Source organism: Polypterus senegalus, chromosome 1, assembly GCF_016835505.1.
Source record: "Polypterus senegalus isolate Bchr_013 chromosome 1, ASM1683550v1, whole genome shotgun sequence".
NCBI classification, from domain to species: domain Eukaryota; kingdom Metazoa; phylum Chordata; class Cladistia; order Polypteriformes; family Polypteridae; genus Polypterus; species Polypterus senegalus.
The window spans coordinates 328,310,430-328,326,687 of record NC_053154.1 but is presented as its reverse complement, the minus strand read 5'-3'; the positions used below and the strand labels follow the sequence as shown (position 1 = coordinate 328,326,687).

At 35.7% G+C, this 16,258-nt stretch overlaps 1 protein-coding gene across 4 annotated transcripts in view; it reads left to right on the top strand.

Annotated features, from left to right (window-relative positions):
• Nucleotides 1–13,927, top strand: part of ccar1 (cell division cycle and apoptosis regulator 1) — a 78,846-nt gene extending 64,919 nt beyond the window's left edge. For 3 of the 4 annotated variants that reach the window (XR_005630814.1, XR_005630815.1, XR_005630807.1), the window contains exons 21-26: nt 1,348–1,494; nt 6,120–6,240; nt 6,713–6,898; nt 10,365–10,570; nt 12,011–12,136; nt 13,438–13,927. Coding sequence is in view for 1 of the 4 variants with exons in the window: in XM_039737775.1 (XP_039593709.1) it covers nt 1,348–1,494; nt 6,120–6,240; nt 6,713–6,898; nt 10,365–10,570; nt 13,438–13,497 (720 nt within the window). In the remaining 3 variants the exon portion in view is untranslated. The remainder of the gene's footprint in view (nt 1–1,347; nt 1,495–6,119; nt 6,241–6,712; nt 6,899–10,364; nt 10,571–12,010; nt 12,137–13,437) is intronic. The other variant, XM_039737775.1, reaches the window with a different exon arrangement.
• Nucleotides 13,928–16,258: the final 2,331 nt, after the last annotated feature.

Sequence of the window (16,258 nt, the reverse complement as noted above, 5' to 3'; positions counted from 1 at the left end):
GTTGGCGTTCAACAACATCAATGAACAAACATTAAGTATTAATGATATGTTGTCGCGGTTACTGTATATGCTCTCTTTTTTTCAGCATTACAAAGATAGTGTTGGAGTTGATGTAAGCTTGAAAGACATGGCTGCAATATTCATGAAAATATGAACTGCAAAATATGCCTTTGAAGTAAATGGTGTGTCACACTCCGTCAGAAGTACTGGTGTTAAGAGAGCTGATAATGATGAGCCACAGGAGATGCAAATTTCAGTGCTCAAAACATCCAAATCAACAAATCTGTCTTATAACATCAGTAGATGAGGCAGCACATCTGCCTTTTGACTGCACGTCTAAACAAATAACTAAAGAAATTTAACATTGCTGTCTAATTGGAAACGGAAACCTGCCATGACAAAGTAGCCACATTAACATGGTGTACATCCATAGACCACAATGCTTATCTAAATTGTATTTGCTGTTATGTCATATAGTGATGCAGTAGCTAAAATAACAAAGATATTTTAGCAAACAAAGGCACTTCTCAAACATGTGGAGCCCAGTAGCTGCAGTGGATACGTGTGTGTCTGTGTCCCCTGTCTAAGCTCTCATTTCAACCTACAAATTCATTAAGCTTCAGTTACCTTGTGCTACTGAACTTGTTAATGGATAACAGTAATTTGAACTTTTTATTTCCTGTCACCGTGAGTCTTTTGCTCAGTATGTATTGCTCTCTTGCTAAAACCCCAGCTTTTTTGGAACTACTTAGATAGATGTTAAGTCTAAGTTCAAAATGCTTCAATTCCCTCTTTATTACTATTGCTATCTTATGACTAAATTCTGTAGTTGGGTGTTGCTTTTGTGCAGTAAGCTATTTGATTTACTTGCATTTTTGATTTAGAGTCTGGATATAATGTATAATATTTGAGCAAAACACAGTGTACTGTCAACAAAAAAAGGCTCACCTCTAAACACCTGGCAATTGTGTGGTTTATTGTGCATCTATACTATGTAGAAATTTGTAAAGTTCCCTTAATCTCTTTTACAAAATGTGGCATTTTAAAATTCATCATTAAAGAAATTAGCATTTTGGCAACAGTGTTATGATGTTTAATAAACTTAATAGTCACTTTTTGCAAATAATAAGCATGCTTGTAAATATAATTTTAGTGTGTAACTGATTTTATTTTGTTTAACTATGAGTAAGATAAAAGATTTTGGTAGAAAGATCAGCTGTCACATGATAAAAATATTTTATCATGATTTTGCAGCTTGGAAAAAAAAATCCTTTGAATAAGAATTTGACTTCGACATTCTTTTGCAGAGTTAACTGTATTGAAATTGTGCCTATTTTTTGTTTTTAGGAAAAAGAAAAGAAACAAATGGTCACATACAACAAAGATCTTCTTATGGCATTTGTTTATTTTGATCAAAGCCACTGTGGATATCTCCTAGAAAAAGACTTGGAGGAAATTATTTACACATTGGGACTACACCTTTCTCGTGCTCAGGTATCACACTCTTCTACCCTGCTTATCTTTATAAGTGCATATTGGCAACAGAAAGAACATTAGACTAGATCTTTACCATTCCAACAAATTGTATGTTTCCTTACCTTTAGCTTGTCTACATTGGCAACTAAATGAGCTGCTCCATGTTTTAATTCCAAAATAACATGTATTTATATAATGTATACTGCATTAACAAACACATAATCACAGAAACATCAGCAGGATTGTAAAAACATTATATTACAGTGCTGAATACAAATCTGCAAGGACTACATTTGTATAATTTATTTTGGTTTATGAAGCCAAACTAGTGTTCATTAGTATAGTAACTAAAATGTAATGAACATAGTGAAAGCACTAATGTCATATAGTTGAATGGGATGCAGTCTGTTATGATTAATTGACTACAGATTTTGTCAGTTCAGGTAGTTTTACAATTCTGAATTAGTACACAAGCATAATCAATAGCAAAGTCACTTGAGACACCTAGAAAATGGCATAACAATGGCTATTTGTTTTACAGGAGTTCTGAAATAATGAATTAATGTAAAACTGGGAAGATTGATTTAACGCAGGAAAACTTAAAGTTGCGACAAATGTAAAATAAAAGTAGGGAGAGTTTTGGAAAATGAAAGCACTAGAAGTTTGTCCTTTGACTGCTCTTTAAACATTACAGTAATCCCTCCTCGATCGCGGGGGTTGCGTTCCAGAAGTGATAGGTGAAAATCCGCGAAGTAGAAACCATATGTTTGTATGGTTATTTTTATATATTTTAAGCCCTTATAAACTCCACCACACTGTTAACATTATTAGAGCCCTCTAGATATGAAATAACACCCTTTAGTCAAACGTTTAAACTGTGCTTCATTACAAGACAGAGATGGCAGTTCTTTCTCACAATTAAAAGAATGCAAACATATCTTCTCTTCAAAGGAGCACAGTGAAGAGCAGATAATGTCAGAGAGAGCACTCGCTAAGAAAAGCAAACAATCAAAAAATCAATACATGCTTTTAAGTATACAGAAGCACCGCGATAAAGCGGCATTTTGTAGAGGAACGTCCTATCTTCTAGGCAAACAGCCACTGTGTAAACAGCCCCCTCTGCTCACACCCCCTCCGTCAGGCAGAGAGAGACAGAGAGAAGCAAACAAAACAAGCGCCACGCGGGAAGCATATCTTGTAGCATTGAGGAGTTTTAGTTAATATGTAATACATGCTCTGATTGGGTAGCTTCTAAGCCATCCGCCAATAGCGTCCCTTGTATGAAATCAACTGGGCAATCAAACTGAGGAAGCATGTAACCTAAATTAAAAGACCCACTGTCCGCAGAAAGCGGCGAACCAGCGAAAAATCCGAGATATATTTAGATGTGCTTACATTTAAAATCCGCGATAGAGTGAAGCCGCGAAAGTCGAAGCGCGATATAGCGAGGGATTACTGTATTTTATTATACGTTTTAACCAAGTAATGATACAGATGTTACTGCTGATAGGGAAGATTACAAACCTAACAGAGTTAATATTTAACAAACTAGAAATTAAACGCAAGTTTTTACAAAAACAGCTTTAAGGAGTTTGTTTAATTGAATTTAAACTGAAATATATTAGTATCCACTAATTCAACAGTAAAAATATAATGTTTGAATTTTTATTTTTAGATTTTATTTTAAACAGTATTTGTCAGTTAGTGTCAGGGAATAATTTAATACATGCACATGGTAAGATAAATTGGATAGTCCATGATGGTATCATTTTTGCAAACCCTATGCTGAAATCCCCCCACAGTCCCAGAAATTATAACCCCCATTTGATATTTGACATTGGATTCTTCCAGTATATCAATTAAATTTAAGCCCTACATTATATTTTGATATTCAGGAATTCCAAATGCTACCTTGCTTAAATGGTAGTTTGACGCCTACTTGACAGATAATTCACTCTTTTAAAGCTGCTGTTATTGCTAGTATTTACAGTACATATCTGTTATATTACAATAAAAGACACACTGTTATTCACTTTAATAATAATAGTACTTTTATTTAAATAAAAAAACCCCAGTATTTTCTGTTTTTGCTGTGGCATTGAGTATTGTGAAATTCCACTGCTGTTGGTATATAGTAGTTGATGGGCAAAATTTGCCAAAGTGTTTTTTGCAGCGAATATGCTGTTTTTGTAGGTGACCTTGTTTGCAGAATATTTTCCTGTAAATGCATCTTGCAGCCCAATTAGATGAACATGTTTTTCTCCAGTGCCTCATAATGCTTTCCAAGTGCAAAAAGGAACCAAAAAAACCCCACAAAATTGCAGTATTTTCATTTGTGGGGTAAATTGTGTGATCATAATGAGAATATGAATACTGTCACCAGATATATAACATGATCCCTGTTCTGTAGCAGCCTAGTAGGACATGGCTAACTGGCATAGAGCTTCAATCAATCCAAAGCAAGCCTTAAAGGAGCCCAACCGTTCCCCAAAAAAGAAAACATCTGACCTAGTGAAATAATAATTATGATGAAAGTTTTACTACTCTTTACATTGTGTTTCTACCGTTTTCACCCAGTTGACCGTTGACACCCAGTGCTACAACTTCAAACAAAGGAACGAGCCTATCTCATGCCACCGCTTTGTTGGATGGGTAATGTGTGCCCTAAGGTTAGAACCCTGTGAGCACAATGAGATTTTATTTATATATTTATATAATTTTCTACTTGTTGTCAGTTTGTGGCTTTTTGTGGTGATGCAGTGGTTAGTACTGCTTTGTCACAGATAGGGTCACATTTTTGGCCGCAGTAATCATGCTTCCCTAGCACTGACAATTAAGACTCAATTGTACTATTATAAACCATTCAACATTAGTTTTAAGTTCTTCCTTAAAAGTTCTTTGTGATGCATAAGTTGCCTTTGCCACTGTTCGGACAAAGTGGTCTCTTCTAATGTGTCTTGGTCTCTGATGTTGCTTCCTGTGTCATTCTGCCCCTTCTCCTTCAGACGGGTCATTGCTTATGTTGAAACTGGCTGCTTTATTAGGTACACCTGTTCAGCTACTTGTTAACGCAAATATTTAATCACCCAATCACATGGCAGCAACTCAATGTATGTAGGCATATAGACATTGTCAAGAAGACCTACTTAAGTTCTAGCTAAGCATCAGAATAGGGAAGAAAGATGATTTAAGTGACTTTGAACATTACATGGTTGTTGGTGCCAGAAGAGCTGGTCTGAGTATTTTAAAAATTGCTGATCTACTGGGATTTTCATCTACAACTATCTCTAGGGTTTACAGAGAATAGTCTGAAAAAGGGAAACTATCCAGTGAGCGACAGTTGTCTGGGCAAAAATGCCCTTTTGATGCTTGAGGTCAGAGGAAAATGGCCAGACTGGTTTGAGTAGATAGAAAGGCAACATTAAGTCAAATAACCACTTGTTACAACTGAGATATGCAGAAGAGCATCTCTGAACACACACATCTCACTGGGTGCCACTCCTGTCAGCTGAGAACAAGCAACTGAGGCTGCAATTCTCACGGGCTCACCAAAATTGCATAACAGAAGATTCGAAAAACATTGCTTGTTCTGATGGGTCTTGTTTTCTGCTGTGACATTCGGTTGGCAGGGTCAGAATTTGAAGGCAACAACATGAAAGCATGGAAACATCCTGCATTGAATCAACGGTTCAGACTCGTGGTGTGGGTGATATTTTCGTGGTACACTTTGGGCCCCTTAGTACCAACTGAGAATCATTGAATTGCCACAGCCTACCTGAGATTGCTGGTGACCATGTCCATCCCTTTATGACCGCAGTATAGCCATCTTCTGATGGCTACTTAGAGCAGGAGAACATGCCATGTCATAAAGCTGGAACGATCTTAAACTGGTTTCTTGAACATAAATTCACTGGACTCAAATGGCCTCCACAGTCACCAGATCTTAATCCAACAGAGCATCTTTGGGATGTGGTGGAAAGGGAGATTCACACCATGGACATGCAGCCCATTAAATCCGCTGCAACTATGTGATGCTATCATATCGGTATGGACCAAAATCCCTGAGGAATGTTTCTAGCAATTTGTTGAATCTGTACTGCAATGAATTATGGCAGTTCTCAAGGCAGAAGGGGGTCCATCCCAGTACTAGCAAGGTGTTCCTAATAAAGAGGCCGGTGAGTGTATAAGAGAGTTACTTTCAATGTGAACTGCCCCTGTAGTTAAATGGACTTTTAGTACATCTTGGTTTGTTTGAGCAAAATGAAAACTTAATATAAACTGTTTTAAAAATTCAACAATCTTGCATTCCAGGAGAAATGATTTTTGCAGAGTTTGACAAAATCCCAGACATTTCTGTGAGTGTTCGCTCATCATTAGTATTGAGTACAGAAATTCTGGTATTATGATGTCACTACTTCATAGATTGGTTTATTTGTATTTTTTGGAGCATAATATCTTTTTGCCAGTGTTCCTGAGTAGCAAAATGTAAACTGGAAGAGGAGTTGCATTGAATTTTTAAATATGTTACCTATATAGCATATTCAATTTTTGTTGTTATTAAATATTTTAACTTTTTTTTTGACTGGAATTTAATTTTAAAATTTTTTACATTCCTTCCTTCCTTCCCTCCCAAAAACATATAGGTGAAGAAGCTGTTAAATAAAACTGTTGTTCGGGAATCTTGCTTTTACCGTAAGCTAACTGACTGTGCCAAAGATGAAGCAATTCCTTTTGTAAATGAACCTCCTCAAGAGAGTCTTTTAGGTATGTCTGTCGTCCTCAGTTTTCTAATATGTTTGGAACTGCTTCAATGACTTAAACTATCGATCGTGTATTTAATGCAAATTGCTGATTTGTTGTAAATTTTTACATGTTATTCAAAACATTTTAGGATTGGTTTCCTTTTGCAAGATTTACGTTCTGTTAAACCCAGATTGTCAAAATATTGACAATAGATTGAAACAAATGTTTGTTTTCAAAATATGTAGAGGTCTTATTTTCATATTGTAACCTTCCAAATGATGTTTTCCTTTTGCAAAAAAGAACTATGAATTATTAATTACTGTATATTTAGCATTTGCTATGCTTAGGTCAGGACTATAAGCCTTAAAGGCAGCTGCTCTTTCAGTGATATTTTGGTATGATTTTTAAACTGGGGAAATACAATGTCTTTTAATTTGTAAATATATTAACAAAGTTTTGATTATAAGTTTTGATTTACTTTGTTCTTTGATAGGAAACAAGGCTTTGTTACCATGTCATAAATTGGCAGTCGAGAAGAATGAATCTCCTGACTCAGGCACTCTCATAATTTATAATGGCGCAATGGTAGATATTGGGAGCTTGATGCAGAAGCTGGAGAAAAGTGAAAAAGCCAGAGAGGAAATTGAGCAGAAGCTTCAGTGTCAAGAAACCAAGCAAGGTCTGTAACAGGGAACATGCAGGTTTTCTGGACCAATTATATTTAAATCAGCCATTAAGAAGCTAGCTGAGAGTTTATTTTATACTGAGAATATTCAATTGTAGTACTGATTTTAATGAATGTAATATGTCTGGATCTTCTAAATGCGTGTTAAACCATTACCCGCAGTGCAGCTTAAAGATTGCTGAAATTGTGATGATTAAAGTGTACACTACAGATTATTCTTACCACAAAAAATGGTTAAGGTTAACTTCAAATATACTTTCAAGGAACACACAGTGCAAGTTGTTTTGAAAAAAAGTAGTGTACAAACCCCGAGATACATATAAAAGTCATAGCCCTCCGTTTGTATGGTAATTCACAAGGTGATTATTGGAATCTGAAAATCTAAGCTAATTGAATTCCCAAAACTTTATAGGTTCACTTTTGCTTTTTAGGCCTTGAGTATTGCTAATCCATTTATGACCTGAATCAGTTCTTAGACTAGGCCAAGGCAGTTTATTTTCTTGACTTGCATATAAAAGTGATGCTGACTGACAGAATTTAGGCAAGATAGTTCTTTCAGGTAAGGAAAACAGAAATTTCAAGTTAAGTTAGTCATAGTCACTAATCAAGGCAAATCAAGTGGTGATGTGTTTCATGCTCATTAGCACATGCATGTAGGTATTTCACTGTTCTCTGTAGACATGACAATAATGATCCTATAAAGTGAATTCTAGATCATGCAGATGTGTTCTGTAGTGAGGCTAAAAGTCTGATCACTTTTTCAGTGATATAAAATGGGAATGTTTGTCTAAATGTTCAGAAAAATTATTATTTCACCAGCAAAAAAAGTATAGCTTGAGTTTTGAAATTGGATTCACAACACAGTTGCAGCTGAACCATTCCTGAAGTTGGCTACATGTAACCACACTCCTGGTTTAAAAGTTATTGAGGGAAGAAAATGATTGAAATAGAGCCGGGACCTGCCCTTCAAAAATGATGAACGATCAGGGATAATGCAGGATCACAAATGCTTTTTACAAAAATGATATGAACACACTATTTGTTTATGTATGCAGTCTCCAAATGAATAGCCATGAATAATTTCAACTTTGCAGTGAACATATTGTATGCAGCCTCCAAATGAATAGCCATGAATAATTTCAACTTTGCAGTGAACATATTTCATATTTAATAAGGCTTGTATTTCAAAGTACTTCTTTTTACTCATTGGCCACAGTTCTAAGCAGCTAGGGCATTTTTTTTATTATTAAAATACAATTCAGCTGCTAATTTCTGAAAAAACAAATGTATACCACAATCCTCAAAAAATCAATTCAACTTCAAAATATTTCAAATACTGTCCAAAGTGCCCAACACTGCCCAGGTTTATTTATAGAATGGGTTAAGGAAAGAAAACAAAGGTTTATGCATTTTTTTTTAAATTGCAACCAGTTGTTATTGCTAGCTATCCCGTCCGCCATCTACACTGCCTCTCTATCAGTATCTTTTGTCTTGCAAGTCAAGAATTTGTTGTTTTTGTGTCTGATTGGATTCCATAATTGTGGTAACTCCATGGTTATAATCCAGTAAGAACGCTGTTCTGTCTAGACAGTTCATAGTCAGATGTTTCATTTGCTCTGAGCCAGCAGGTGGCACTGGTGTGCAAACTGTAGCACACAGTGGTGGGAAAAAAATGCCAGAGACAAAATGTTGGTTTCCACAATAGTTTGTTGTTCGTATGTTCCTAGAGAGCAACTATGCATAATTTGGCCCGAATTGGTCAAATGATGTAGGATTGTATAGGGAACATACAGACAGATATTCTGTTTTTCATATAGATAGGTATATACAGTGGGTACGGAAAGTATTCAGACCCCCTTCAATTTTTCACTCTTTGTTATATTGCAGCCATTTGCTAAAATCATTTAAATTATTTTTTTCCCTCATTAATGTACACATAGCACCCCATATTGACAGACAAAAAAAGAATTTTTGAAATTGTTGCAGATTTATTAAAAAAGAAAAACTGAAATATCACATGGTCCTAAGTATTCAGACCCTTTGCTCAGTATTTAGTAGAAGCACCCTTTTGAGCTAATACAGCCATGAGTCTCCACACATACCGCTTAGAATTAAGGCCAAAAAGTTCTATCTTGGTCTCATCAGACCAGAGAATCTTATTTCTCACCATCTCAGAGTCCTTCAGGTGTCTTTTAGCAAACTCCAAGATAGAACCATTTAGAATTAAGGCCAAAAAGTATGTCTGGAGACAACCAGGCACTGCTCATCACTTGTCCAATACAGTCCCCACAGTGAAGCATGGCGGTGGCAGCATCATGCTGTGGGGGTGTTTTTCAGCTGCAGGGACAGGATGACTGGTTGCAATCGAGGGAAAGATGAATGCGGCCAAGTACAGGAATATCCTGGACAAAAACCTTCTCCAGAGTGCTAAGGACCTCAGACTGGGCCGAAGGTTTACCTTCCAACAAGACAATGACCCTAAGCACACAGCTAAAATAACGAAGGAGTGGCTTCACAACAACTCTGTGACTGTTCTTGAATAGCCCAGACAGAGCCCTGAATTAAACCCAATTGAGCATCTCTGGAGAGACCTAAAAATGGCTGTCCACCAACGTTTACCATCCACCCTGACAGAACTGGAGAGGATCTGCAAGGAGGAATGGCAGAGGATCCCCAAATCCAGGTGTGAAAAACTTGTTGCATCTTTCCCAAGAAGACTCATGGCTGTATTAGCTCAAAAGGGTGCTTCTACTAAATACTGAGCAAAGGGTCTGAATACTTAGGACCATGTGATATTTCAGTTTTTCTTTTTTTATAAATCTGCAAAAATTTCAAAAATTCTTTTTTTTTTTGTCTGTCAATATGGGGTGCTGTGTGTATATTAATAAGGGAAAAAATTAATTTAAATGATTTTAGCAAATGGCTGCAATAATAACAAAGAGTGAAGAATTGAAGGGGGTCTGAATACGTTCCATACGCACTGTAGATACTTGCGTATTAGCCATCATTAAATAACAAAATGTTTGGGAAAGTGCAAAATGGTAAAGATTTTTGCAAAAGTGCAATTCTTTGAAAATGTGATGTAGAATAAATGGATAAAAAATTTAGTACATGTTATTTCAATGACACACATGAATGGTATAAATTGAATTTAGCCCTTGGAATGCAAAGTAAGACTTCTTACCTTAGGTTGTTAAATTTTTTGTTAAATACCTTAGACTTGAAAATTTTAGCATAGCTTTATAATTTATCCAATGTTCGGTAGATAGATAACTGTATTGTTTTGCTGGTTGGTGCATGTATACCTTTTGAGAAGTTAAAAAATCTTTGTAATGATTGTGCTGGTATTATAGTTTACTTGGCTATTATTTTTTTTAGAATTATAATTAATACTACATACATATATCTTTATATGTATGTAGTAAATATCTTTCAATCTTTCAAATATCTTTCAATTCAGGAGAAGATAATAAGTTGATATTACAACTGGAAACTGCGAACAAAAACCTATCTTCCGAGCTGAAAGAAATCAAAAATTACCTTTCCCAGGCTGAAGAAAATTTGAAAACATCAGAGCAACAGAAATCCTATTATGAAGAACACTTGCATAAAACAGCTTCAAGTTTGAGTAAAGTTATGGAAGAACTCCAAAATGTTCTAAAAAAGGTTGGTACGGTATTCTGTGCTCAACTCTTTGTCACAGTTTTTTGTACCTGCATAATATTTTATTAATGTATTTAAGTATTTTAAATAACATTCAGTAGGTTTTTTGTTTACAGTATACACTACAGCTTTTATTACTCCATGTAGATTCTTTATTGTCATATCTTAAACAATAGCTGTTTTCAAAGTTCTCATTTCACTGGGTGAATCACATTCAATCAAACTTTCATATAGGACATGTTATTTATTAGGCAAAACAAACAGTAAAACCCTAGGCCAATTTTAAACTTGATTAATACAGAGAAATATTTTTAGCCCCAAAGGGAAACCTGTGTTTTATAATTTGCAACTACTTTGTTAGGTAACATTTCTATTCTTCACACTTGGAAATTGTGTTTCCTGGCAACAACATAGTGCTCTGAAAACTTGGACATTATGGTCAAATGAGTCATCAAGATCCAACATACAATTTCTTAACCTGCCTATCACTGCAATCATTGGGTAGTGCAAGGCTGGAAAAACAAGTGAGCAGTCATCAAGATGTTCTGTTTAAATGTTTTTTTTTTTTTGTTGGCCATTATAAATAATCTTAGTTCGGTTTAAAATATTAAGCAACAGTTTTCGTGTATTGCCAAGACCCTTGTCCAGCTACCATAAATTCATTCACTGTTGGTCTTTTCAGCTTATCACAGCAACCTAGCTTATTCCAAGTAATGTTAATTGAAGCACTCAGGTTTCATTTTGAAGTGTTGAGCCATTTCAGAAACAATGCACTTTAGATAGATAGATACTTTATTAATCCCAAGGGGAAATTCACTTTATGTATCCTGGGTACACTGTAAACTTCATTTCATACACTATATGCATACTGTTAAAATATTATCATCAGTGTACCTCTTTCTATCAAATAATCAGTAGTAAATTAATTTCACAACACACAATTCACTTAAAGCTTGTTATTTATTATGTGTCACTGTGATGGCTCAGTGATTTATGCAGCTGCCTTGGAGTTCTGTAAGCCCATTTTCCAATATCAGTTCTGTGACAGTTTGGGTTCTGTACTTATTCCTTCCTATTCTTCTATGAGATGAGACTTTCCATGACTTATATAAAGTAATGAACACATTTATTATGTTGAATTCATTGTCTTTTCAAAGACAAGTCACATAACTAAAGGAATAAGGTTATCAACCTCTTATTAAATTACGTGTCAATGAGATAAACTAGCTGTGCCACTTCGACTTACAGCGAGTTTCACCTTTGTCTGTCTAATACTAAATATCTACTGCCATCCTCATTGGGGGTTTGACATGTGTCCTCCTAAGGGCTATAATTCTCAGTAAATACTTATTTTATTCTTTTCTATGTATATCATGATCATTTAAAAATACATTTTGACCATCTGCCCCTGCATCCATTCATCTTCTGAACCTGCTTATTCAGTTTCAGGATCATGGAAATCTATCCCATCACTGTATGGCACAGGGGAGGAAGCCTGATATATAGTTAAACAAGGAGTAGCCAATATGAGAGCATGTTACCATGCTTGGGAGATTGTACACATGTGTGGTATGTAAGAAATTACTGGATTTGATGTAACAATTCAAATTTCTGTGGAGCTACATTTACATTAGTTGGAGTCAAGCATATCATTAAAATGAAACACTGTACATTAAGAGTAAGTACTACAACATAGTTTGTTGAAATTTATAAGACAATTGAGCATTGTAAGGAAAATAACAGGAGAGAGTGCTAATATCTTAGTTTGAATAAAGGTGCAACATTTTTGCAAAATAGCTCGTGTCAGGGGGAAAGCTTGTTTTGGCAAATTTGTGGAATTGTTTTTAATGAATTTGTAACTTATTCCTACCTGTTCATTGTGATACTTATTCCAGATATTGAAGCCTTGGTTGAGTTTTAAAGTGTAAAATACAATACAAATTCTGCTAAAGCTATATAAATCACTTCTATGGACTCATCCTGATGTTGCATGGATTTTAGGTCTTAAGTGCTAGAACCACAAAAATGTCTTAAGTAAGCAGATATTGAAGGAGTTTTAAAATGATAAATGTAGAGCAAAAGACATCTAAGACACATGTAAATGTTTGGAGTTCCAACAAAGGAAAACCCGGATTTACTAAGCAACAGCAGATAGACATATCTTCTTCCATGGCAGGTCATTGTCAAACCCACAATCCTTTGGAAAAGCCTTTCAGAGTCCTGGAATTTGCAATCTTTTAGTGTGCATGCATACACCAGTTTAACTACCTTTAAGGGGAAAACTCTGAATGTAGCTTTTCTTCTTCTAATTTGTTAAAGCTTTTCTTATTTTTAATGATTTTATTATGTATGTTGCCCAGTTTTGCTTTCATTATATTTGTATAGTTTGTTTGAATTTAATTATTCATTGAGTTTATTTTATCATTTAATTGCACAGTGTCATTGGGGGAAGTGATATTTTAAGTTTTTAAAGAGTATCTAGACAAGATATTGGGGTAACATAGCTGATCAAACCACCTTGATGGACTGAATAGTCTCCTCTTGTTTGTCAAAAGTTTTTTGTTTTTATGCCCTAATGAAAGCTGCTATTAAGTGTAGCATTACTATTATTATTACCTCCAGTGTGCTGTCATTTTTATAGTATACCTATGTAAAAGTGAGTTGGCCCCCCCTTAAATCTGAAAAACCAGCAAATTGTGTAGACACTGGAGATAGAAATGGAATGGGATAAAGTGTTGACTTGCAACAAATCCTGCTTGTGATCATTTAAATTGTTTAGAAGATTGCTTTTCAGATGATCTTGTTAGCCATGTCTGTTCATGAATTAATGACTTTATGTTTACTCAATTTGTCTGTCGTTTATTTTGCAGGGTGTATCTAAGTCTGAAGAAAACAGCCAATCGTCAAGAGAGAATGGTTCTGGTGAATGACTACCCAGCCTCTTTTAACTTTGTCTAGTGGTCTAAATATTACTGTACATAAGAGAGCTAAAGGAATGAATGTGAATGAAAAGATGCATGTTTTTGCATTTTATTTTTTTGTTTTATGTTCCCTACAAAACTCCCTCATATAGTTTTATGAAGAAGTGTTCTTTATGTAAACCACTTCATAATTTATGAAGTACTTACTGCCCTTTCACATGAAAGAGGGAGTGTGGTGAATTGTAATATTTTAAAGCTAATAAGACTTACATTTTATGGAAGGGATGCACTATACAATAATTTGTTTACTTGAAATTATTGTTACAGTCTTTGCTATAAGGCATTTAACATTGAATTTAAGTTAACAGAGGAAATGGTTTGTCCTCCCGCACCTACAATTATGTAAGAAAATGAATAAAAAAAATAATTTTTTTTTGGTCTTCAGTAATTTTTTTTTATTTTTTAGTAGGAAATTAATAGTGAATGAGAGTGTGTAGAACAGCAGGTTTAAAGTTTCTTCATAGGAAGTTTACTTCTCTGTAGAAATCTGGCAAAATGTATCCTAGTAAGGCCTTGTTGTCAGATATATAAGCCAGAGTGCTATTTTTAATGACCTAGTGCACAAACAAAGCACACAACATGACAAATATTTACATACTACAATACTGTACTTTGTTTTTGCTCAAATAGTGAAAACCTGATAATCAGTACGTCCCTAGTTCAAGTAGTTAGTTTCCAGAGAGGCCAAATACAAATAGTTCATTAATTGAAACAGGAATACATGCTGACAGTACTATGTATTTAATATGTTAATTCTATAAAATTGTTATTAAAAGTTATTAAAATGTTTTATACACCTCATTCTGTCAGTCAGCCAGTTACATTTTCACAGTGCAGCACAGAAAACTGTCTAGCAAACTTGTCGTCCATCCAGTGCACGGTTAGAGGATAAGTTTTGGTATTTTTCAAGTTGAAGTCGTTTATTTGCAAACATGATACAAATGTGTTTGTGACCTGCAAAATTGTGTTCCAAACTCCTGTAGTTTCTATGAACTGCACTGATGCTTTACAATGGAGCACTGGAAAATAAAAGCCTAAAACTTACCAAATATGTCCTCTTTGAGTTTTGACTAAAGAAAGCCAGCCTTCCGTGTTTCCAAGGCCTGTTTGTGACAACAAAAGGGGTCTGGAAATAATTTTATCACATATTACTGGTACTGTTATTCTTGAGGTAAGGATATGTTTTCTGTTTCAATTTGTTTGTACAAGTTCACACATTTGTGGAAGTAAATCAAAACAAAACCAACCCAATGGCATGGACAGTCTACTCTGATTTGGTCTCATTTGGAGGAAGGCACTGCCCCACGATGGGTTTTGAAAGGTCAGCGGAAGACAGCAAGTGCTGAGGTAACATGCAAAGCTAGTTTTATTTTAAAATGTCTGAATCTCATAATTATAGTGACTTTTCTATTCAAAATTGACATGATTAAGCAATTTTACAATGTGTGTGTGTAATTGCAAGACAAGTGTCTTAAAAAAATGGACGTATTCAGATGAGCTTAAAGGTTTTTGTTTCCCATCTACAACCCATTCCTCATTAACTAAAATGGAACACACCATTGTAGGCAAGATATATATATTTTTTAAACTTGAATGTTGCTAGACTTTGAACACAGTTCTGTCTGGCAAATGCATATACAGTGGAACCTCGGTTTACGAGCAACTTGGTTTACGAGTGTTTTGCAAAACGAGCAAAAATTTTTAATAAATTTTGACTTGATAAACGAGCGATGTCTTGCAATACGAGTAGCATGGATACACTTTGTCAGCTGAGCGTTCTGTGATCACAACTGAGATGATGGTGGTTCTCTTTCTTCTTATCTCGCTCGCCCAGCGCATCTCTCTCTCTCTCTCTCTCTCTCTCTCATCTCGCTCCCCCTGCGCGTCTCTCTTGCCCAGCACGTCTCTCTCTCTCTCATCTTGCTCGCCCAGCGCGTCTCTCTCTCTCTCTCTCATCTCGCTCGCCCAGCGTGTGTCTGTCTCTCTCTCTCTCTCCTTATCTCACTTGCTCGCTCGCCCAGCGTGTCTCTCTTTCTCTCTCCCTATCTCGCTCGCCCAGCGCGTCTCTCTCTCTCCTTATCTATCTCGGTTGCCCGCCCAGCGTCTCTCTCTCTCTCTCTCTCTCTCTCTGGCAATCGTTTCCTATTCTCCGTCTGAGTCTGTGTGCCTCACTCATATAGTCACATCTGTTTACTACAGCATTGTGACTGTGTGTGTGTGCGCTGTGAAGTGCGAGTCCCCATCTTGCTCCCCAAAACACGAAGCTGTGTCTCAGTACTTTAACACCAGCTTTATTCAGATTGAGACCGCAACAGTGCTGTTATTTATTGTACCGGGATCTTTATAATGTTCCTTGTATGACCCATTGACGACAGCCGCTTATAGCATGTCTGCGATCTTTTTGGATGCACTTATACGATGAACTGCTACAGCACTGGGAGACTGCGATTGCTTTGGGACGCTCTTCAGCGTCTCCTCCCATTGGATGGAATCCCACATGAGTTTAGAAACTCACACCAGCCATGATTCTTTTTAAAGGTAAAGTGCAGGTTAATTTGTAATATGTATTTTACTTTATATTTTGTATTAATCATTTTTATATGAATAGTTTTGGGTTGTGGAACGAATCATCCGAGTTTCCATTATTTCTTATGGGGAAATTTGCTTTGATATACGAGTGCTTTGGATTGCGAGCACTTTTCCGGGACGA